Source organism: Salmo salar, chromosome ssa09 (genome assembly GCF_905237065.1).
Source record: "Salmo salar chromosome ssa09, Ssal_v3.1, whole genome shotgun sequence".
Lineage (NCBI taxonomy): Eukaryota > Metazoa > Chordata > Actinopteri > Salmoniformes > Salmonidae > Salmo > Salmo salar.
In genome coordinates this window covers 25,975,412-25,999,601 of record NC_059450.1, presented here as the reverse complement: position 1 = coordinate 25,999,601, position 24,190 = coordinate 25,975,412, and the positions used below count along the sequence as shown (strand labels likewise).

The 24,190-nt window shown below is 41.2% G+C and overlaps 1 protein-coding gene across 3 annotated transcripts in view; it reads right to left on the bottom strand.

The window, feature by feature from the left end:
• Positions 1-24,190, bottom strand: part of gabrb1 (gamma-aminobutyric acid type A receptor subunit beta1) — a 66,017-nt gene that overhangs the window by 23,303 nt on the left and 18,524 nt on the right. For 2 of the 3 annotated variants that reach the window (XM_014210610.2, XM_014210609.2), the window contains exons 4-5: positions 13,622-13,842; positions 32-114 (exon numbers count right to left, since the gene is read on the bottom strand). In XM_014210610.2, coding sequence (XP_014066085.1) covers positions 32-114; positions 13,622-13,842 — 304 coding nt within the window. Of the gene's footprint in view, positions 1-31; positions 115-13,621; positions 13,843-18,558; positions 18,702-24,190 lie in introns of those variants that run through there. The other variant, XM_045723540.1, reaches the window with a different exon arrangement.

Below are 24,190 nucleotides of genomic sequence, written 5' to 3'. Positions count from 1 at the left end.
ACTACAGTGATTTTACAGTGATGTCACTCACAGCTCTCGATCTCCAGGGTGCAGTTCTGCTCATCCAGTGGGTATCTACGCAAGTCCATCATGCAAGCTGCAGTAGTGGTGATCCTGAGAGAGAGAGAGAGAGAGAGAGAGAGAGAGAGATAAAGAGTGAAGGGGGTAGCTATGTCGAGAGAGAGAGAGAATCTCTACTTTCCCCCACACCTCTCTCTCTATCATTTGCATATACTGTATCTAGCACAGAAATGTGAAATATACCCCCACATCCCATAGGACTACTATCTCACTAACCCTTACCATAATGTACAGATGTAGGATCTTAATTTGATCACCCTGTTTGCCATTAGACTTGCAATGCAGGAAACTTGAAAACTTGTAGTGTATTTGAGGTTAAAGGATTCTGAAGTTTGCAATTTCCACTTTATTTTCATTACGAAAAATGTATTAATCCCTACAAAAATGTCATTAATTATAATCCACATAACTCACATTTCCTGTTGTTGCAGGATTATTTTCCTGCTGTAGCAAACTGGTTCAAATTAAGATGCTACATCTGTGTGTCTTTATAAGTGCAGGGCATATAGTATACAATATGTGTGAAGACGTATCATAAATCAGGAGTAGTATGGTATGGTCAGGAACACTTGAGAAACAAGAGTTAAATATGAGACCTACATAAAAAAATTTTTTGGGGCGGAGGTGTATTACATTTCATAAAATGTCATGTAAACTCTTCCAGGTGCAGTGAAAAAGGTTGACCTAATAACAGAGAGAAATGAAAAACGCATCCATCTCGCACACTGACTCAGGAAGCACACAAAGTACATACTGTACTCAGCGTTCTGTCGCACAAATCTCTCCATGGTTTCACTGGAAATTGAACTATTTTTCTCTCCCATAATTGCCTTCATACTGCTTCATACTGTGCCCTGCCTATTTAAAATGCTCTATGTTCCATCTTAATGACCACTACGATTAATTAAGAATTAACACCAGCAGACTTTAAAATCTGTGACTTCTTCGCTTTTAGGTGTCATTTGAAACAGCACACTTCAATTTGACGATTGCGGATAGCATTTTTGAGTGTTTTATTCTTATTTTGGGTTTAATCAAGTATTGATTAAACCCAAAATGTTCGCAAACAGTGAAGTGGCTGTGCTTATGTATTCATGCCGTTTATTTGGTCTCTGACAGAAAAGGGTCAAGGTTGTGGCCACATTTTATTACAAGCTGCTTGCCGAGGGGTTGGCTGGCCCTTGGGGGGGGAAGGGTCAGAGTCACATCCCTTGTGGAGTTCTCAATGCTCACAAACCACATACGATGAGAATAGGTCAATTTCATATAGATTTTTATGTAAACCACTTATGTTGAGTAAAGGATTACTTTAGATAGTGTGGTGGTGTCACTGTTCACAGATAACATTAGATGAAACCATGTGTTTGATATATTTGATACCATTCCACTGATTCTGCTTCAGTCATTACCACAAGCCCGTTCTCCCCAATTAAGGTGCCACCAAGCTCCTGTTGCCCTGTACAACTAACATGTTTGCACATTGGTTTATCATTGTGAACAGGGAACCACTACTGTAAAGTTTCTGTGTCCATTTTCCACTGCATAACCCCTGTTTAAAATGAGAGGAGACCTGAGACAGAAAAAGAGCGTGCAGACACACACACATACAGTGGGACTGACAATATATGAGTAATAGCCAGCAATGAATTCACCTAACCCAACCTGAGCCCTCTAGCTGTTTGAGACATTTCCAGGGATCCCCTTCCAGGGATCCTCTTCCAGGGATCCCCTTCCAGGGATCCTCTTCCAGGGATCCTCTGCTGTTTCTCCATTACTCTCTAGCTTCTCCTGCCACAAAATGTCAAACATCGCTGAGCGCTTGAAACTCACTCAAGCTGCCACTTGTTCATTTTGGGTAAAGAACCTATTGCCAAAACCTGGAAAGCATAGTACTAAATGCTACATGTTGAATCCTCCCCTAGCCCCTACTACCAATGCTGATCTGAAAGTATTGGATAGTTATTGCCTATTAGAGGGCAAGGCTGAGCTATAACCATGCTGTTTACCAATCCAATCCTTTCAGATCCAGATGTAGTGCCAAGGGGCTAGAGGCTAGGAATTGATTAGGAATGTAGCATTAGAACTATGCACAGGTAAAGGGCATTCCAAAGTCCAGTGGCTGTCTGCAGTGCATTAGTTCTGGTCTTAGTCCAATCCAAGAGCCCTGCCCTGTAAAAGCTAATCTCACTGGCCCATAGCCACTTTCCTCACCAAGTGATAGCGAATGTCCAGTGAGACCAATATCTGTCAATTTCAGCCACAACAATGTTGTGAACTAAAAAGCCCTGGGCATAATTTATCTTACACTGCAGATGAAAATTCTGTGGCTGTGGACCATGTCTCGGACACACCAAATGCATTAGGGAAGTCTGGGTGAATTATAAAGCAGCTGCAGAGATGGGGTAAAAATAGAGCACCGTAGGGGCGTCAGTAAGGGTGTACCCTACCTTCCAGCAGAGAGCTCGGAGAGCTATAAGCGCTAAACCCACTCCCAATTACCCTGGTGTTTAACATCCTCTCCCCATCTGTAACGGTTGTCGTCGGGAATAGAGGACCAAAACGCAGCAGGAATGTGGATGCTCATCTTGTCATTTATTTTAAATAAAGAGAACACCAAAATAACAAAACTAAGCACTCACGAACAACAAAACAGTCTTGTCACGCTCACACAGGCAAAACAAGAAACAATCTCCCACAAACACTTAACCAAACACATACCCATATATAGGACTCTCAATCAGAGGCAACTAGAAAACACCTGCCTCCAATTGAGAGTCCAACCCCAATAAACTAGAGATAGAAATACAAAAGACTAGAGACCACATAGAAATACAAACCTAGAACATAACCCCAAAAACCCAGAACTAACTAAACCAACACCCTACTAAATAAATCACCACCCCGAACCACATAAACAAAATACCCTCTGCCACGTCCTGACCAAACTACAATAACAAATAACCCTTATACTGGTCAGGACGTGACACCATCAGATCAATACAGATCAAACACATCAGGAACAGAGGTGGGCTTTGCATCTGTGATGGTAATGAGCGTCATGATTGATACGTGATAGATGTTACGGGTGTGACTGACTGCAGCATTAGCATTGGATTGTGTTTTCTGAGATGGCTAATGCAGCTGGCGAGAGTAATGCATTGTTAATGTGAGAGGAATCATAACTGATATTGGAAAAGTCATGCTATTGAAATGTCTGCAGTTATACTGGTATAGTGATTTAACCAGGATAGTCCACTCAGTAACAATTGATACTGTTTTCCAGGGGAAGATGAAGGTAAGACATGTTCAACTCTATTGTCTTATTGTGGGGGTTTTTTACTGAAAAAGGGTGCTAGCTAGAGGGCTGATCTGTTAAATAACCTGTCAAATTTGACTAAAGCTTTTTGTTACATGACCGCTATACTTCATGAAATGTTAATCACACACACACTCTCTTTTCCTTCACATGCTGAAGCACCGGGAGAAGAAGTGTCAGTGCTGTCTAAAAATGAGTAATTGCCAGATATGTACGTGATGCTAGATTTGATTAAAGGTTGAATTAAAAATACGTTGCAATATTCAATCAATCTTCATTGAGCATAACTAATTGGCCTACTGTTTGATAGCTTGTGCAGTGACCATTCAGACTTGCCATATGCATATGGGTGGATACTATAAACACATGAAGGTAACAGCAGACATGTGTACACAACAGTAACTGGTGAGGTCATTCCAGTCAGCCTAAATATAGCTGGCTCACTGTAGACAGCAGGCAGCAGCACACTGGCTGAATAAGTTTGTTAGTCTGCGGGGAATAATAATTCTGCAGCATTCGAGTGTGAAGAGGTCTCACTGCTCAACGTGAAACTGTGAGAATTGTGTGTGAGAAGCAAAGGAGAAAAGTTGTCACAATGACATGCAAGTTATTTCTGGGTGCTCTTGTGAGGGAGGCAGGGATAGAAGAAGGGAGGAAGACAAGGAGGGGCAGAGTGGTATTCACATTATACAGAGAAAGACATAAGAGCAGAGGAAACACTGACACTGACAGATAGCCACATGAATTACATGCTTATGGTGCAGAGTAACTGTCTGTTAGTGCAATCTAGTATGACAGTGGTTCAGGACGTTAATAACTTAGTAATGTTGTGTTCTGGGTATTTTTGTACATTTTTTAGGTCTTATTGTCCTCAGTACTACCTAATTAATTTTTTTACTTTTACTCTTCTTTTTTTATTTTCCATTTGTTTTGTTATGTGGCTAATTCCTAAAGAGGATGCTCCTCTCGTGGTCATGCCATAGACTTATAGGGGTTTTGGCTGGGCACTTGAGCGGTGGCAGTATTGAAACAGGTTTATGGGACAGTCCCGAGTTTTTACCTGGACCACACCGATCGGCGGTTGAAGGTGTGTTTTAGGATGCTAAAGGAGCGTTACAGGTACAGGGGTGGTATGATAGTATCAGTGACAACACCCCCTTCTTGGATGGGGGAAGGCTTTCACGGGAGGGATATTGGAAGACAATTGGAGGTTTACTTAGAATCAGTTGCAGCTGCAGTATGTTTAGCAGTGCATATATTATGGTAGAGGTACATGGGTAGATGTCAGACTGTCATGGGTGTCGTAGGGTTTAGACCAAGACGCAGCGGGAAAATGTATACTCATCTTCTTTTATTAATGGACAAAGAAGGAAAAACAAAAACAAACACGTATACAAAAAACACGACGACAAAGAACAGGCCAGTAAGGCACAAAGCTATACACAGCAACAATCTCCCACAAAATCCCATGACAAAAACACTCCTAAATATAGGACCTTCAATCAGAGGCAACAATAGACAGCTGCCTCCAATTGAAGGCCCCAATCCCCATACCAAAACATAGAAATACAAACACCTAGACAGAACATAGAACGATAACCCAAAAACCCCGGAATACATAAATCAAATACCCCTCTACATAAACAACCACCCCGAACCATATAAATGAAATACCCCCTCTACATGAACACATACACAAACACACCCTGAATCACATAAAACAAATACCCCCTGCCACGTCCTGACCAAACTATAAGAACAAATAACCCCTTTACTGGTCAGGACGTGACACAGACATTGATTCTGGTAGTGTTGGTAAGTATGGATAAATTCTAGGTGTCTAGCAACTTGATCATCATGGTCATTTGTGGTAGTACGTTTACAGGCATATCTTATGGTAAGTATTGAAACTTTATGTCATTATGGCAAGTGGTGAAATAAGTATAGCTAGTTATAATTGTAATGACTTAGGAGATAATAAGAAAAGGACGATCAGTCTTTAACTGGCTAAAAGAGAAGGAATATAATATCTACAATTACAGATGAGGCTGTATGGAAAAAGGACTGGGAGGGAGAAATATATTTATGTCACGGTCAAAGAAACTCAAAAGGGGTGATGATATTAATAAGTAACAATTTTGATCCGAATGTGCAAACTGTCCAAACAGATCCGAAAGGAAGGTGGATCATTTTAAATATGCTATAGGACGATAAACACATTTGGCTAATTCATCTATATGGTCCAAATAATAATGATCCATACTTCTTCAAAATGATATATACTGTACTAATCTATTGAGCTCAAAAGCAACCAATTACTCTATTATTATGACAGGAGATTATAATACATTTTTAAGTACCCCAATGGATCGTAAAGGAAATCACACTACAAGCTATCACCCTCATGCAATTAAGGAAATTACGAATATTATGGACCCATTAGAACTAGTGGATATATGGAAGCTTAAAAATCCAGACTCGGGAAGATATACATGGAGGAGGCTTAATCAAGCTAGTCGTCTTGATTACTTTCTTGTATCCTTCGCGCTGGCACCAAAAGTAAGAAAAGTTTTGATAGGGGATAGAATGCAGTTGGACCATCAAATATTTGGCATCCGCATTTATAACTGACTTTTGCCTGTATAACATAGCTACAGCAGATCCCCTTATTGTATGGGACACTTTTAAAATGTGCCTTAAGAGGTCATGCAATTCAATATCTTTAAACAAAAACAATTTTGGCCAAAAGAGTTCATATTAACAAAGGAAATAGAAGAAATAACAATACAGATGGATAGCAATACAAATTGGACCATAGAGGCACAGAATAAGTTAGAGGGGAAAAAAAGAAATTGAGGAACTTATTCGGGAACAATCAAGTATAATGTATTATAAAAATAAACCGAGTTGGATGGAAAATGGTGAAAAATGAACCAAATTCTTTTTGAATTTTCAACATAGAAATGCTATCAAAAATGATTTACCGAAACTTGTTACAGATGACAGAGTCATCCATGAGTCACCAAATGATATGAAAGAGAAAGAAAAGTACTTTAAGCATATGTTCTATTTTCAGTCTCCTCCATTTCCACGAGCTAAAGTTAACTGTAAGGAATTTGTTCCTAATAATAGAGTAAAATTAACACCTGTACAGAAAGACTTGTGTATGGGACAAATTGCAGAGGAGCAATGTATTGATGCAATTAAAGCCTTTAGGCCAGGGAAAACTCCAGGGATAGATGGCATAGCAGTTAAGGTATATATCTATTCAAAGATCCAGTATTAGCACGTTTTAACCATTCCTATAAAAATGGTAAACTATCAGGTGCTCAGCAAGGTTTGATTTCACTATTACTGAACCAGGACCCAGGTGGTAAGTATAAATATCCAGTCTATCTGAAAAAAAACTTTAGGCCCCCTACACTTCAGTGTTGTGATGCAAAAATCCTTGCAAAATGCATAGAATTAATCGCATAAAATTAAAAAGTTGTTGTCGGATATTATTCATCCTGACCAGACAGGTTATTTTTTTTACATAGAAAATACATTGGAGATAATATAAGACAAGTATTTGAAACAATAGAATATTATGAAAAATCTAGGAAACCAGGTCTGGTATTCAGAGCAGATTTTGAAAAGGCTTTTGATAAAGTACGACTAGAATTTATATATAAATGCCTGGACTATTTTAATTTTGGAGAAGCTCTTATAAAATGGGTTAAAGTTATGTAGTGTAACCTCAGGGGTAAAATAATAAATACTACTTCTCAGAAAGTATTAAACTGTCAAGAGGAGTAAAACAAGGTTGTTCACTGTCAGCATATCTATTTATTATGGTCATCAAAATGTTAGCTATTAAAATCAGATCCAATAATAATAATAATAATAATAATAATATAGAAGAGCTGGAAATCCAGGGCTTAAAAACAAAGGTATGCTGACGACTCACATTTCCTCTTAAATCCACAATCTGGATCCCTGCACAGCCTCATAGAGGACCTAGATATTTTTCTAACCTCTCTGGATTAAAACCGAACTATGATAAGTGTACCATATTACGTATTGGATCGCTAAAAAATACAACTTTTACATTACCGTGTAGTTTACCCAGTGGTGTAAAGTACTTAAGTAAAAATATTTTAAAGTACCACTTAAGTCATTTTTTGGGGTATCTGTACTTTAATTTACTATTTATATTTTTGACAACTTTTACTTCACTACATTCCTAAAGAAAATAATGTACTTTACTTCATACATTTTCCCTGACACCCAAAAGTACTCGTTACATCTTGACAGGAAAATGGTCCAATTCACACACTTCCCTGGTCATCTCTACTACCTCTGATCTGGCGGACTCACTAAACACAAATGCTTTGTTTGCAAATTATGTCTGAGTGTGGGAGTGTGCCCCTGAATATATACGTCAATATAAAAGAAAATGGTGCCGTACTTTGCTTAATTTAAGGAATTAGAAATGGTTTATACTTTTACTGTTGATACTTAAGTACATAGCAATTCCATTTACTTTTGATACTTAAGTATATTTAAAATCAAATACTTTAAAAAATACTATTTAAAATCTTTTACTTTTACTCAAGTAGTATTTTACTGGGTGACTTTCCCTTTTACTTGAGTCATTTTCTATTAAGGTATCTTTACTAAGTATGACAATTGAGTACTTTTTCCTCCACTGAGTTTACCAATAAAATGGTCTGAAGGTGAAGTGGACATACTCGATATTCATATCCCTAAAGAAATAAAGTAACTTACTACAACAAATTTGAACCGAAAGTTAGCAAAAACAGCTAAGGTCTCGCTACCATAGAAAGGTAAATTCCTGTCTATTTGTGGAAAAATCACCCTGATTAGTTATTTTGTCACATCCCAGTTTACCTATTTACTTATGGCCCTGCCTACGCCAAACAATTTGTCTTTTAATTTATTTAAGAAAAAATATTTAACTTTATTTGGAATGGCAAGCCAGACAATATAAAACGTGATTATTTCTATAACGAATATGAGTTCGGGGGGCTAAAATTATTAAATATTAAAGCATTAAACCTCTCACTAAAACCATCAGTCATACAAAAAAATTATACTTCAATCCGAACTGGTTCTCCAGTAAATTAGTAAGAATGGTTCATCCCTTGTTCAAAAATTTCCTTTTTCCCCTTGATCCAGATTACATCCTCTCACTTTTACGTTTTTTTTATGTAACATTTATTTAAACTAGGTATTTCAGTTAATTGAAAATGAAACCTTTTTCAAAATATCTCCCTGTCTAAAACAAGCCATACAAAGCTGGTTGCAATTCCAGTTTCATCTTCCAGGAAAGACAACAAATATTACAACAAATAATATGGTTAAATTCAAATATACTAATTGATAATGTTTTTTTTTTAAGCTATGTAAAAAAAATAAAAAATCTTTGGTAATGATATCACAGGTGCAAATAACAAACATTTATGGAAATGTTTACTCTATCCAAAATAACAACCAACTGAAAGCAGCATTACCACAAAAAATGGAGGAGGCTTGTTTGTTTGTTTGTTTGCCCATTATTAAAGACCAAATTGAAGATTTGTATTTTTTCATAAATAAAAAAAATATCAGTTTTACTTGAAGGCCAAAATGTTGACCGTGGCGCCATACAGGTTGCAAAATAGTCGGGATGAGATTTTCGATGTGCCGATTCCGTGGCACATGGTTTATGAACTGATATGCGAAAGAACGCTTGATTCAGAATTGAGTTTTTACATTTCAATTACTATACAAAATCCTTGCCACAAACGGAATGTTATGTACATTGTATTCGGAAAGTATTCAGACCCCTTGACTTTTTCCACATTTTGTTACGTTACAGCCTTATTCTAAAATTGATTAAATAGTTTTTTTCACACATTAATCTAAACACAATACCCCATAATGACAAAGCAAAAACTGTTTTTTTTTTTACATTTTGCAAATGTATTACAAAATAACAAACTGAAATATCCCATTTACATAAGTATTCAGACACTTTACTCAGGTCGTTGTTGAAGCACCTTTGGCAGCGATTACAGTCTAGAGTCTTCTTGGGTATGATGCTACAAGCTTGGCACACCTGTATTTCGGGAGTTCTCTGCAGATTTTCTCTGAAGATCATCTCAAGCTCTGTCAGGTTGGTTGGGGAGCATCGCTACACAGCTATTTTCAGGTCTCTCCAGAGATGTTCGATCGGATTCAAGTCCGGGCTCTGGCTGGGCCACTCAAGGACATTCAGAGAATTGTCTTGGCTGTGTGCTTAGGGTCTTGTCCTGTTGGAAGGTGAAGCTTCACCCCAGTCTGAGGTCCTGAGCGCTCTAGAGCAGGTTTTCATCAAGGATCTCTCTGTGCTTCATTCATCTTTCCCTCGATCCTGGCTAGTCTCCCAGTCCCTGCCGCTGATAAACATCCCCACAGTATGATGCTGCCACCACCATGCTTCACCGTAGGGATGGTGCCAGGTTTCCTCCAGACGTGACGCTTGGCATTCAGGCCAAAGAGTTCAATCTTGGTTTCATCAGACCAGAGAATCTTGTTTTTCATGGTCTGAGAGTCTTTAGGTGCCTTTTGGCAAACTCCAAGCAAGCTGTCATGTGCCTTTTACTGAGAAGTGGCTTCTGTCTAATCACGCTACCATAAATGCCTGATTGGTGGAGTGCTGAAGAGATGGTTGTCCTTCTGGAAGGTTCTCCCATCTCCACATAGGAGCTTTGGAGCTCTGTCAGAGTGACCAAGGCCCTTCACCTCCCTGACCAAGGCCCTTCTCCCCCTATTGCTCAGTTTGGCCAGGCAGCCAGCTCTAGGAAGAGTCTTGATGGTTCCAAACTTCTTCCATTTAAGGATGATGGAGGCTACTGTGTTCTTGGGGACCTTCAATGCTGTAGAAATTGTGGTACTCTTCCCCAGATCTGTGCCTCGACACAATCCTGTCTCTGAACTCTACGGACAATTCCTTCGACCTCATGGCTTGGTTTTTGCTCTGACATGCACTGTCAACTGTGGGACCTTACATAGACAGGTGTGTGCCTTTACAAATCATGTCCAGTCAATTGAATTTGCCACAGGTGGATTCTTATCAAGTTGTAGAAACATCTCAAGGATGATCAATGGAAACAGGATGCACCTGAGCTCAATTTCGAGTCTCATAGCAAAGGGTCTGAAAACGTATGTAAATAAGGTTGTTGTTTTTTCATAAATGTGCAAAAATGTCTAAAAAAACAGTATTTTTTTCTCGCTGTGTCAGTATTGTGTGTAGATTGATTTGGAAATTAATTAATTTAATCAATTTTAGAATAAGGCTGTAACGTAAGAACGTGTGGGAAAAGTCAAGGGGGTCTGAATACTTTCCAAATACACTGTACGTATAAAGTGTCCTAGGAAATGACAGAGACATAACAAAGATATATTGTTTATTGTTAACAAACAAATTATTATGGCAGTGGTCAGGGACATGGGGAGAACTATGATGCTGAAGCATTATTAGTTACTGTAACTCTAAACTGGTACCAACACGGGATCTACACTTCAGTACAGTACCACTGGATAACTGGATGCACTGGGCACCATTTACCTTTTAGAGAGACAAAAGAGATGGGGACTGGAGATGAGAGGCGAGCGGAGCAGGTTTTCCTGGTAGTGCTCCTGGGGAGAGCAGCGTATGGTTGAGGCAGACTGGAGCTGCCGGCGCCGGCGCCAGCAGGGTGAATCACCTGATCCTCCTGAGAGGCATGGCTGTCGCTAATGAATGTCTCCACAGGCCTGTGCCAGCCAGTACCCAGGCCACTGCTGCTCAAGCAACAGGCAGACCACTCAACTCAAACCAAGCTAATGTGGTTTTCTACAGTAGGCTAGCTTGAAATGTCAGTCAATAGAATTTGTTAAAGGTACCCAAGCCAATAAGACATCATCATGCACAGAGGGGCAACTTCCTGCTTACAGACGTCAATAACAACAGAATACAAATCTGCCAAGAATATCAGTATGTGGGCATGCCGAAACTGGGAAGAGCCAATAGTGGCAATCTGTCCTGCTGTGTAGGATGATGTCATGTTGATCAGTCTACCTTTAAATGTGCCCTTCAAAGGACTAACATTTACATTTACATTTACGTCATTTAGCAGACGCTCTTATCCAGACCGACTTACAAATTGGTGCATTCACCTTATGATATCCAGTGGAACAACCACTTTACAATAGTACATCTATATCTTTTTTGGGCGGGGGGGGCTTGGGGGGGGTTAGAAGGATTACTTTATCCTATCCCAGGTATTCCTTAAAGAGGTGGGGTTTCAGGTGTCTACGGAAGGTGGTGATTGACTCCGCTGTCCTGGCGTCGTGAGGGAGCTTGTTCCACCATTGGGGTGCCAGAGCAGCGAACAGTTGCAGGAAGGCTTAAGGTGAGTTGAGTGTTTGCCTATAGACAGGGATGGTGTGTATTGAATTTGAATTCAGTCCATTCATGGGGTGAATTGGAATTCGACGTGTAAACAAAGCAGTTGCATAAACATTGCTTTGGCAGGTTTGAATCCGGTCCTAAATGTTACCTTGACAATCATGTTTTTATTGGCATACATGTTCATGCCAGTAAACAATCAGGAGCATGCTGTTCAGCCACCTAATACATATTACCAAATCCTTTAGCCACAACTGAAACAAGAACAAATTATCTTAAATTTTCCTTGCCACCAAATGATACTACAGACCTATACACCAAAAAGAACCCCTCAGATGTATTATGGGAACAGCCAATATGTATGTCGCCTAAACCAATGCTTAATCAAATCACACATCAAATACCTTTTTTTCCACCACCATACCAGGTTAACCCCACGCACAACTCCCCCTCAGCCCTAATTAACCCAACCAGTCACATGGCGTTGAAGAAAACACTGCACCTCCCTCACAAAGATATGCACCACACAAACTGCCCTAATCTAGACGTCGAGTGCAGTCACAGCAACTCATGCTAACGTAGCTAATGGGCTTGATTGCCTTGTTTTCATTAGCTTCTGCCGTGATGTAACCTACCCCGAGACCCGAAGACAGATGTTGGCGCCAGATGTTAGCTTTCAGAGCTAATTGCTAGATCACAGACTTAACACTGCCCTTTTTGTGATGGGCCCATCTCGCTGTCAACATGGGTTTGATTCCAGTCGACGGTCACATTGGTTCCGTGACTCCCTAGTATCTTTTCAGCAGATGAGGTCAATCTGAGTCAGATTATTGTGGTGATGTAATCTTGCCTGAATCTTTGAGACAGATGTTATCTCCCAGAACTACCAGCTAGCCTTTAACTCAGTCAGTTAACTAGCTATAGCAGAAGGTGACTAACTCCTGTCCTTAAAGGCCTCAGTGTCCACTGGTTTTCCTGTCTCCCTCGCACTTAATTGATCAATTAATGTCAGTGATTGGGTAGAGCAGGACTACTTTAATCCGAACCCTGATGGTCCGGGGTACTGCTGGATAACGAAAACAAAAGAACACAAATGCCCTCCTAAACAAACTACACCTTTTGGCTTGAACAAACCCCCTCAAAAGAGCACGTTTGATGGAATCCACATCCATCGTCAGCACGGGCATGATAACAAGAAATGCCCCCCGACTGAAGTAATAAACATGTATTGGATCTTCCCTACCAACCCTACAGTTGTGCCTCGTAGCTCCAAAAAAGTATATCTAACTAGAAAAACTGTCAAGTCATTATTCCCCCCCACCAAAGCGCTGAATCCCTCTGATCTCCACTGCATTATTGACAGTGGCTGCCCTTCAATTCCCTTCGTTAGCTCGGCGTGGCTGGCTTCAGCACGGCTCAGCCCTGCAGAGGCGAGGAGGGGAGCATGTAGAGTACGAGGCTACACTGCTGCTGTGCTCCGGACTGCAGGGAAGCACGGCTCCATAAATAATTCACCACCTGGGTCTTCTTCTCACGCTCCAGAGGCAGAGGAGAAAGTGCAACGGCTGTTTGAGAGGGCTTTGAGGAATGGAGGGTTTCCTTGCCCATGTTTCTGCAGTAGAGATGCAGCACCCACACACTAAGAGATGTTGTGTAGGAGCTATGGTTGCATGTTTTTCAACCAGCCACCAGTCACACACAGACACAGACACTAAGACAAAGACACACACACAAACAACACACACCTCAAACAAAAAACGCTGACATAGGAGCCCAAGAACACATAACGCTGATGCACACACACTCACCTCAGGCCGTAGAGCACAGTTCCGTCAGGATGGAGTCGGATCATTCTGTTCTTCACTGTGACCCCGTGCACAAAGGACTTCTTATCGTTGATGAAGTAGGTGTCAGGGACCCAGAGCGAGTCAGCCACCCTGTTGTCCAGCGTCAGGTTGAGGGGAATCCCTGTGTAGGACAAGCGCTTGTCCCTCCAGGACTGCTGGAAGTACATGGTGATGGTGTAATCCTAGGGGGGGTGGAAGACGAAGAAGAGGAAAGGGTGGGATGATTAGGCACACATTAGGAAAGTACATGGTGTATAGTGTTTATGGGAGGGATTAGCTCTCTGTTGTTGGAGTGTTCACAGTGTGCCTGTTGGCTGTGGCACTGTGTGTGGGTGTGTACAGTTCATTTGTGAAGTATTCAGACCCCTTAACTTTTTCCACATTTTGTTACGTTACAGCCTTATTTTAAAATTGATTAATTTGTTTGTTTCTTTCCTCATCAATCTACACACAACACCCCTTAATGACAAAGCAAAAACCTTTTTATTTTTATTTTAGCAAATGTATTGAAAATAAAGAACGGAAATATTACATTTACATAAGTATTCAGACCCTTTACTCAGTACTTTGTTGAAGCAACTTTGGCAGCGATTAAATCGAGTCTTCTTGGGTATGACGCTACAAGCTTGGCACACCTGTATTTGGAGAGTTTCTCCCATTCTTCACTGCAGATCCTCTCAAGGATCTCTCTGTACTTTGCTCCGTTCATCTTTCCCACGATCCTGACATTGTCTCCCAGTCCCTGCCTCTGAAAAACATCCCCACAGCATGATGCTGCCACCACCATACTTCACCGTAGGAATGGCGCCAGGTTTCCTCCAGATGACGCTTGGCATTCAGGTCAAAGAGGTCAAATATTGGTTTCATCAGACCAGAGAATCTTGTTGTTCATGGTCTGAGAGTCTAGGTGCCTTTTAGCAAACTCCAAGCGGGCTGTCATGTGCCTTTTACTGAGGAGTGGCTTCCGTCTGGCCACTCTACCATAAAGGCCTTTTTGGTGCAGTGCTGCAGAGATGGTTTAACTTTCCAGTTCTACTATCTCCACAGAGGAACTCTGGAGCTCTGTCAGAGTCACCATCAGGTTCTTGGTCACCTCCCTGACCAAGGCCTTTCTCCCCGGATTGCTCAATTTGGCGGACGGTGGTTCCAAACTTATTCCATTTAGAAATGAGGCCACTGTGTTCTTGCGGACCTTCAATGTTGAGGACATTTTTTGGTACCCTTCCCCAGATCTGTGCTCGACACAATCCAGTCTCGGAGCTCTACGGACAATTCCTTCCACCTCATGGCTTGGTTTTTGCTCTGACATGCACTGTCAACTGTGGTACCTTATATAGACAGGTGTGTGCCTTTCCAAATCATGTCCAATCAATTGAATTTAGCACAGATGGACTCCAATAAAGTTGTAAAAACATCTCAAGGATGATCAATGGAAACAGGATGCACCTGAGCTCAATTTCTAGTCTCATAGCAAAGGGTCTGACTACTTATGTAAATACGTTTATTAAATTTTTTGTACATTTGCAACATTTTCTAAAAACATGTTTTTGCTTTGTTATTATGGGTATTGTGTGTAGATTGATGAGAAAAAAACAAACAATTGAATTCACTTTAAAATAAGGCTGTAACATAACAAAATGTGGAAAAAGTCAAGGGGTCTGAATACTTTCTGAATGTACTGTGTGTCCTTTGTGTGTTGTCTGGTTGGGTTGTCTATGTGTATGACTACCTGGATGAGTGTATGACTAAATGTATGTGTGAGTGTGTTACCAATGCTCCAGACTGAGTCTCTGCTGTCAGTCGGGGTTGCACTGCAGTCTCCCACACAGTGCGCACCTTCTTTTTAAAAATGGCAACCACAGACTCTGCAATAAGGCCACATACTGCTGAGGTGGATTCTGTTGTGTAACGTCAGTTCTTATTAAGCGCAGCAAACAGTCGACTCTCGCTCGCTCCACTTGGCTCCTCTGCTCCTTGGAGAGGCTGAGCAGCTACAGTACTCTCCCTCCATCACCTGCCCCACTGTCACTCCTGTCACACCCTCCGTCCAGTCCTGCCCTCAAACTACCCTTGCATCAGCACCCCAAACGTCAATCTGAACATTTGCCTCTTTTACCTGTTTACTCTGTTCTGTTGTTCTCTCGGGTTTACATTTATACTTATAACAGCTACATGCACGCTCATCATGAGCTTAATGCCGTCATGAGCTATTGTTGTGACTATCAATGGCTTGAATGTTCAGTCGGGTTTCAAGCTAGTTTGGATAAGTCAGTGGGAAGTTACTGATGAGAAAGAAGAAGGATGATGTGTCAATACACCTGAGGTGCAACGTGAAGGGCTAACATTTTGGCTCTGCCATAAACACACTGTCCGATATCAGAGGGTATCTTCCCTTGCATATCGAGTGGTGTGTATCACAGTGTGAGAGAGTGAGAGTAAGGTGGGGAATAACAATAACATTGCTGATCATTAGGCGACAGAGACGGTTGCCAAGGTGCACAAGGTCCTCAAGATCACTCAAGGTTGTTGAGAAAAAGACGTGCCAGCAAACCAGCTTAATGAGAAAGACCTTAACTGTGTTTGTTGTAATTTGGTACTGCGTTGATATCGAAAATGGTGTGCCAGATTTACCCAGCGTTTGCACCAGTGTGAAATTCCAGAGGGAGTAACAAATAAAGAGAGGACCAAAAAGTAAAACATACTGTGGGAAAGAGATGAGAAAACTAACATGACGGTACATTTTAATACCCATGTCTCATTTCAAAGTTCTTTGTTATATACAGTATACAATAAATGCCATTGCCTTTGAAGATAATAATAGTACATGTTTAATCTGGCAGGTTTGAATACTTTATCTAAATGTTCAATTAGCTCTCTTTAGATTTTTTATCAAAGGTCAAGTGAGGTGTTCCCCAGGGCTCTTTTCTGGGCCCGTCTTAAATGTGGCTCTTTTTGAGCCGTTGCTGCGGTTTGATCTTAGTGACAGCACTGCGGCATCTTTTCCCAATCTGAAGATTTGCTGTTGACGGGACAGCAGGAACAGGGCCAACCAAAAACAAAGGATTAACAATGAATGGAGATCATTTATATCAGCCATCCAAAAAGCCTTGCAGGCATTTTGATGAAACGCACTTCAAAATGCTTCACTTAACTGCTGGTAACATTCTCTGAGGGCTGGCAGGGGAGAGTTGCATCACTCGGGTTTCTATCAATCTAATCTGGGTTGCAAAACTGCAGTTAAGATTCCACTCACAGCGTTCAAGCTTTCCAGTATTTGTTGCAGTTTGCGAAGATGCTTATGCAGGCATTTCAGAACATGCTTCAGGGAAATAAACTTTCTGGGAAAAAAAGCTTATTGGAGTTACATTTTCATATTTTATTCTTATTCAATTATGAAGGAACAATTTGTTGGTTATTCATGGACAAACTAAATGTTTTACAATACGAACACACTAAATAATGTGTCTGCTTTAAAGCATGCCTGCTGCTTGGGCTTAGACTGCACTGGTAATTAAAAATAGTTTCTTCAGACAGTTGAAAGAGACAACATGATGAATGCAATATGAGATTGAAGTGTATGATCAGGGCCAAGAGATCTGTACCTGTCAACCCTCCACCAGGTGTCAGAGATAACTGCTTCTAGAATGCAGATGTTACAGTAATTATTTTCACTATTACCCAGAATATGGAACCATCCTTCAATTGAGGGGGTCCTGATCATACACATCAATCTCATATTGGATTCATATAACCATATAATAAATTAAATACAAGCTATCTCACTCAAATGTGCATGATTAAAGGCCCAATGCTGCCGTTTTTATATCAGTATCAAATCATTTCTGGGTATCAATTAAGTACTTTACTGTAACAGGTTTCAATTAACATTGTCAAAAAGTAACAAAAAATAGCTTTTTAGCAAAAAACTACTTATCAAGCAAGAATGTTGCTATGACTGTCTGGGAGTGGTTTGAGTGGGGAGGGGAAAACTAGCTCTTATTGAAAATCATTTTGGAACTCGCTTTGTTATTGGTCTATTAACTAACTTAACGCCTGGTAATATCACCAGGCAAGCCGAAACTCCACCCTTGCAAAAACTGCTGATGAGAAGGTCCTGTGCAGATTGTATTTTCTATGAGGAAATAACACTGATCACATTTTTAACATGTTTATAGTGTTAGTTTCATCAGCTGTTGTACAATAGGATACTAAACACAGGTAAAAGTGAATTTTGACTCCACTGGGCCTTTACGATGTGAGCAAGAAATAACAAATGATCATAACATAGTGGATTTGCAAAGGAATTGCTGTATAGGAGAACCTGCAACCTGAATAAAAAAACATGAGAGATGTATAATGCTCGCTCTATCACCATCATAACACAGGTATGATTACATAAACCTGGAAAGTACAGCTACAAGCCTCTTACTGTACCTTACATGCAAACCAATAAATAACAGATAGGGGAATTAGAAATCCACAGGAACTGTTAGTGAGCAACAAAAACCTGGGATGACATAGCTTTAAGTGAGAACTGCTGCCTCATAAGGCTGGGAACAGAGAAACGGAGGAGAGAGGAAGAGAGGAAGAGAGGAGGAGAGGAAGGGGGCGTTGCAGCTCATGTCCCTCATTGGGGATGAACACTTCCCTTGGAGCCTATTATTAGAAACAGCTGTTCCCCTCGACGCCCGCTTTCCCATCATCACTCTGGCACCTCAGCGTTTCCACAGCAGAAAGTCTTAAACGTGAGTGGAATACCGTTATGCATATGAGAGCGCGAAAGCAGAGCGCCCGCTGCTGCACTGTAAATACACACAGTCACACGCACACTCACTCTCACACACTCACACAGGAAGGTAAACAGGGGCAGGCGATGCCCTTGGCATGTTTCCTCTCACCCCATGTCCTTTGTTGATGTATGATAGGCAGTCCTTAAGTGAGTGCTCCTCTACTCCTCTCCATATCTCACCGCACCGCGGACAACAACATGGGCTCTCTCCTACGCACGTCGGCACCACGCTATCCCCTCTGCAGTGTGCTTCTTTATGACCTAATTCCTCCCAATCCATGCCCATCTATGGGTGCAGACATCACAGGATAGAGGGATAGGAAGAGAGGGTGGGAGGCGAGGGGTAGAGATGGTGGCGCAGTCCTCCCTCCCAGCCTAGTTACTGTCAAAACTTCTGCGGCTTTTGGCAATCATGATGAAAAAAAGTTGCTGGCAACTGGATCTGCAGATATTCATTGGATGAATGGTGTTCATTGCATGAGAGCAGACTTGCTTCAGATTTAGCTGGGCATCATTGCAGTGTTCACTCATGCGTGCATGCATGGACGCACACACAATAAGCGAACCAACACACAAACACAAAAGTACCAAATTCCACTATGGTGTGCAGCTCCCTCAAAAGACTACAAACATCTGCATCTATTCATCTATTCTTCTCTATCTCTGTCTTGTGTGGAAATGTTGCATAGGACTATTCCTGCTGTAGTTTGGTAACGATTTGCTGTCTAACTGTCCCATTGTTGAGCTCTTGCATATGATATATTTAGCTGACATAAGAGGATTCTGAGGTAGGAATTCCTCCATCTTGGCTGACACTCTATCCAAACGAGGTTGGATCCCTGACAAAAACAGACATGATATGCAATTCAGTCCCACTGAGGAAAGTTTTGACAAAGGTCTCTGCAGATTCTTCTGCTGTCGGACGTGCCAATGAAGAAAAGTCAAGGACACAACTCAAGACTCATCTTTCAATCAAATTTGAAGATCCCACCAAATGGTTCTCACAAGTCAAAGGAATCTCCAACCTGCTTAGTGTAACAGAAAAATGTCAGTACTGGTTGCAGTTAAAAACCTGTATAATGTTCTGTGTTATTGTGTTTCAAGGTCGTCCAAGACTAAAGGCTCTATTCAATCTGATCTGCTTTAGCAGACATCAGCATTGCAGTTGTTTTGGCGGTGTCAGAGGTGGAACTGCGTTTGAGCTTTCAAATCTACAAGCTCCTGCACGGCATCACATCAAGATAAATTCCATGCAGACTTGTTTACAAGTTCGAACACTGGAATGTGAGGTGTAATCTTCACCTTGATTAGGCTGATAGAAATCCTATTTTTTTTGTTGAATGATTTTCAGTTTGAGCATCATTACCTCTATATAGCCGACACCGCCAAAACATCAGCTATTCGGGTGTCGCCTATTGCCAGGTTAATGCTTGATCTGATTGAATCTAGGCCTTATTTTCATACATTTACTGTCAATGAGTTATTGATCAAGATTTTAGTAATGTCTATGTCCTTTCGAGACATGAATGCAACTTGGGTGCACAGCATAACTAAGAACTTGTCAGATTTTGTCACCATGTGTTACTGCAGGCGACTGACTACATTGCTGTTTGAGTGGACTGAAGCCTGTGTTATAAGTCCTTGTAAATAATGCGTATGTACTATAATGTACAAACAGACAGGCATTGCAGGGAATTGATATGTATGCATACCAGAGACGGTGTCAAATTCATTGAAATGTCAATTAATTGACGAAATAAAGTCTACTGGAACTCAAATGAATTACCCCCCCTCACCACCCACCCACGCCCCACCTCTTCCTGTCCCCTAGACCAATAACCATCCCCTCCGCTAGTCCCTTCTCTCCCCTTGTTTCCATGCCAACACCTCTGCATGAAGTCATACAAATGTAAGAAAGTGACAATTCAATAAAACTATCATCAAGATTATCTTGGTGGTGAATAGAGCAGAAAAGCATTTCTCAGACTGTCTTCTTCTCGTGACTTTCTATCTTCCAGATATCCTGAGAGGCTTGGGCCAGGGAAGAACGATTCCATTAAGCATTAACCCTGAGTGCCCTCTGTCGCGCTGCCTCATATTTTATCCCACGCTCCTCCTGACTGAGCAGTGCCTGTGATGTTCCTTATAGGAAATACCTCTTGACATCTAATCAGATGGGGAACCATTAACTTTCAGTCTAATGGGTTGTACTCTGGTATGGAATTACACTAGAACGGTGGTCAGGTCTAGCTGTTAAAAGGCTCAGTGTGTACTCTATGTGTGATGAAATCCTAGCTCTCACTCTTATTCAGAAAATGGATCCATGGAATGCTAAATCTATCATTTTCTCACTAGCTACCAAACACAAGTGCTTTCTAACATGCATTGGTTGACTAAAAAGGCTTACAAATAAGCAGCAAGACACCCTCAAAGTTCCTTCAAACTAATATTCTGTGAATTCTTAAGCCACTTCTGCAGAACAAGATGGTAAACAGAATGCACTCGTACTGCTTTATAAAAAGGCCCAGTGTTCTGTACTACAGATAGACAGCACCAGCACTGTATCAGTACAGTGCAGTACAAGACAGGACTTCAAAGTACAGACAGAACCGAAGGGACAGATGAAATAAAATGCAGCATTCACCCATCTGCTCTGCTTCAGGCTCACCAATGGGTTAAATAAAATGAAGTTACTTGCTTTAAATTAATCTCACAGAGCTCTTAGCGCAAAAATGTCTCAACTCATCTCTTCATCTGCATTATTTCCAGGCCTGAATGGTGAGAAAGCACAAAGAAAGAGAGCAGTTCCACTGCAGCAGTCTGCCTCGCACTGGGAAATGTCACCTATTACTGTGAATACGTATCAATGAGCCCCCCAACTTTAATGTGTCAAATGACAAAAAGACGGAGAAACAGACTCTCTGACAACATCTTTGTGTTGTCATCATCTCAGTCTATAGTGCTGGTGACGCCCTAGTCCCTCACTGTTTTCAGAGAGATCACATCTATGGAGTACAAGGACCTAACCAGACACCCCATGACTCTCTCATACTGTAGTTACTGCAGTAATATACAGTAAATGGTGTACCAGAGACTATAGGAAAATCACCATAGGATCTATTGAAGTGAATTTGGGAGGGGCAGTTGGACTCAAACCTCTGCACCCACACTGTGCAGTGACTTGGTTTCTCTATTCCAGGAGGAAAATAAAACTGTCAATCAAATCCAGGTGGGCTCCTGCGTCCTCAGTGCTTGGACCCCTGATCATGGCGCAACATGGGCAACAGATGTTGAGTTAATATTAAGTTGTTTGAACTGAGAACCCACTCGTGACACCTTGATCTTTCTCACTGGTGAGGTGAAGTGCTATCGGCAGAGCATCACATAAATCCTCATCCTAAGGAGGCGGCGGACACATCAATCTCCCAAACAGATCAATACCTCCTGACCACAAGCCGCTATGAGGGCTTCATAAGGCGCTCAATACAGGAGCTGCTGTGGAGATACATAAGGTGCCATGGCAGGAGGAGTAGTGTGGGTTCGTAAGCTTCCTCATACTAACAACTTGGACTACTATAAGGAGTTCTCACATAGTATAATCACATTGTTGGCTAACCAATGCAACATACGACACATGTGGCACCTGCATTTTCATTAACACCCCGATAAAGCGATTATTGCCTTCCTATCTGTGCTGTTGATTGATTTTGGCACAAGTGGGCTTCCATGGGGTCTGGGAGAGAGTTCTACAGTATGTTGAGCGTGGCCGTCACTTTATGAGAGTCATGGCTGTACCAACCGTGCACACCTACCGCTCTCACCTTGAGAAACCGAGTTGCCGCTTTCAAATCTCCACAAATATCTGAAATGACAAAGTCAAAGCAATTCCACTGTGGTTGCCATGATAACAAAATAGCTTTCACACGTCGCTAACAAACACCACTTTTACTTGTCGTCACTCAAGCTTGTAAAAGCGAGACCTTCACATGTCCAGCAAACAAACCACAAAAATCTAGGTACAGTCCGCAATATGAAAAATCTGACAGTTAAAGGAAGAAAGCCCCAAGAGAAAAAAGAAAGGGAATTGGAGTGAGAGACAAGGAGAGAGAGAGTGCAGGGAAGAGGGAGGGAGAGAGAAAGATAAAGAGACCAGGACTAATTCATTACAGTATCTCACACCAGCCACAAGGTGAGAACTACCTGCTATTCAGCCCAATACTAAGTCCTAAAGTCTTAAGTAGAGCAAAGAGTGCTCAAATCTCTCTGCCGCTACATTCCTGCAGGAATCAGACTATCAAATCATCTGAAAACAAGACCGCTCACCTCTCTCTTGATCACATCCGTCACGGGCTGTTATTTGAAGTCTACAACACATACTAACTTAATCAAATACTCCTTTAATCTCTTGAAATTCATTCTTGACTGAACAGAAATCCTGCAGCCTTGACTATTACTACCACTGTAGTATACTGCCCCATGGGGAAGCACCACTATCATGTGTGTCATCCTGACGCCATTCAACAATGTAGGCTATCGAAGACCTGAACACATGCAGCAGCACTTTTCCAATGAATGTCCGATGTCGCTCAGGCAGAAACGTTGCCACAGCCAACCACTCAACTCAGGAAGAGGAAGAATACGAGTCTGACCCTTGTGACCTCACAGCAAACCTCCTACAGCTCATGTCACATCAGTGTCGTCTGGTTCACTAGCCGGTTGCCTTTGACAGGAGAGCATGTCTGATTACTAAGGTCAGTAAGAGTGAGAGCAGTAAGACACTGACCTGAAATATACTTGTATAATTATTCTGGTATTGCCACGTTCGGGTGTTAACTCAGCATACAGCACGCCTTTCGGACGAATTTCAACGTTACCGCAAGGTTGTATGTTTTGTTGAAGAAGTAAGGGTATCAGAAACCCCTCTGTGATATTTGGTAAGAATACAGTTAAAACCCGTTTTTGCCTGGAATTGCCATGCTTAGGCTAGCATTAAATCTCTTAGAAGAATCTCACTGTAGCAAACTAACAGTACTAGCATTATAAGAAAATAATACAGTACCACCCGTTGGCATCAAGAGTATCTGAACTCAACGCTAACATAAGTCATTTGCACTTAGCTAGTCTATGTAGGCTAGGCTGGGTGCTTTTAAGATGGATGTGTTAATATCTATTTTAGTTCGTATTTGGGCTCTTGAGATGCATTTTGACCCATTTTCTTCCATACAGTACACATGCTGAGCATTCAACTTTCTAGGGTTAGATAGTAAGCAGCCGATCGACTTTAATAATAAAATCAACACATTTACTGTCTTTTAATGATGTCCCAGTAACCCGTATTCAACCCGTATTTTATTGCATGTGTAAACTGCTCTTCCAAACCATGATCAGCTCACATACAATATACTTTTATCTGTAACATTATTTGGTTGTTAATTGGCTCACTTGCATTACATTTTCTAAGGCATGTCATTTTTTGTTCAAAATGGAGTCTTCCCATAATCTTAGTCAGCTGTGTCTTGCTCCTCTACATTTTTATTTTGCTATCACAAAATTTATCACAAGTGTATTTCACTTTAGGTTAGACCAAAGAAACACGTTGGCATCCGTCAGGGATAGTCAAGCAGCTGTAGCTGAGGAACTTTAACAAAAAGCTAATGGGGTGTGAAGTCTGCAGAGAATTTGACAAAAGTGGAAGAAAAGGAGAGTTTCATTAAGAGGGACATCCTTCATGACTGAGCGAC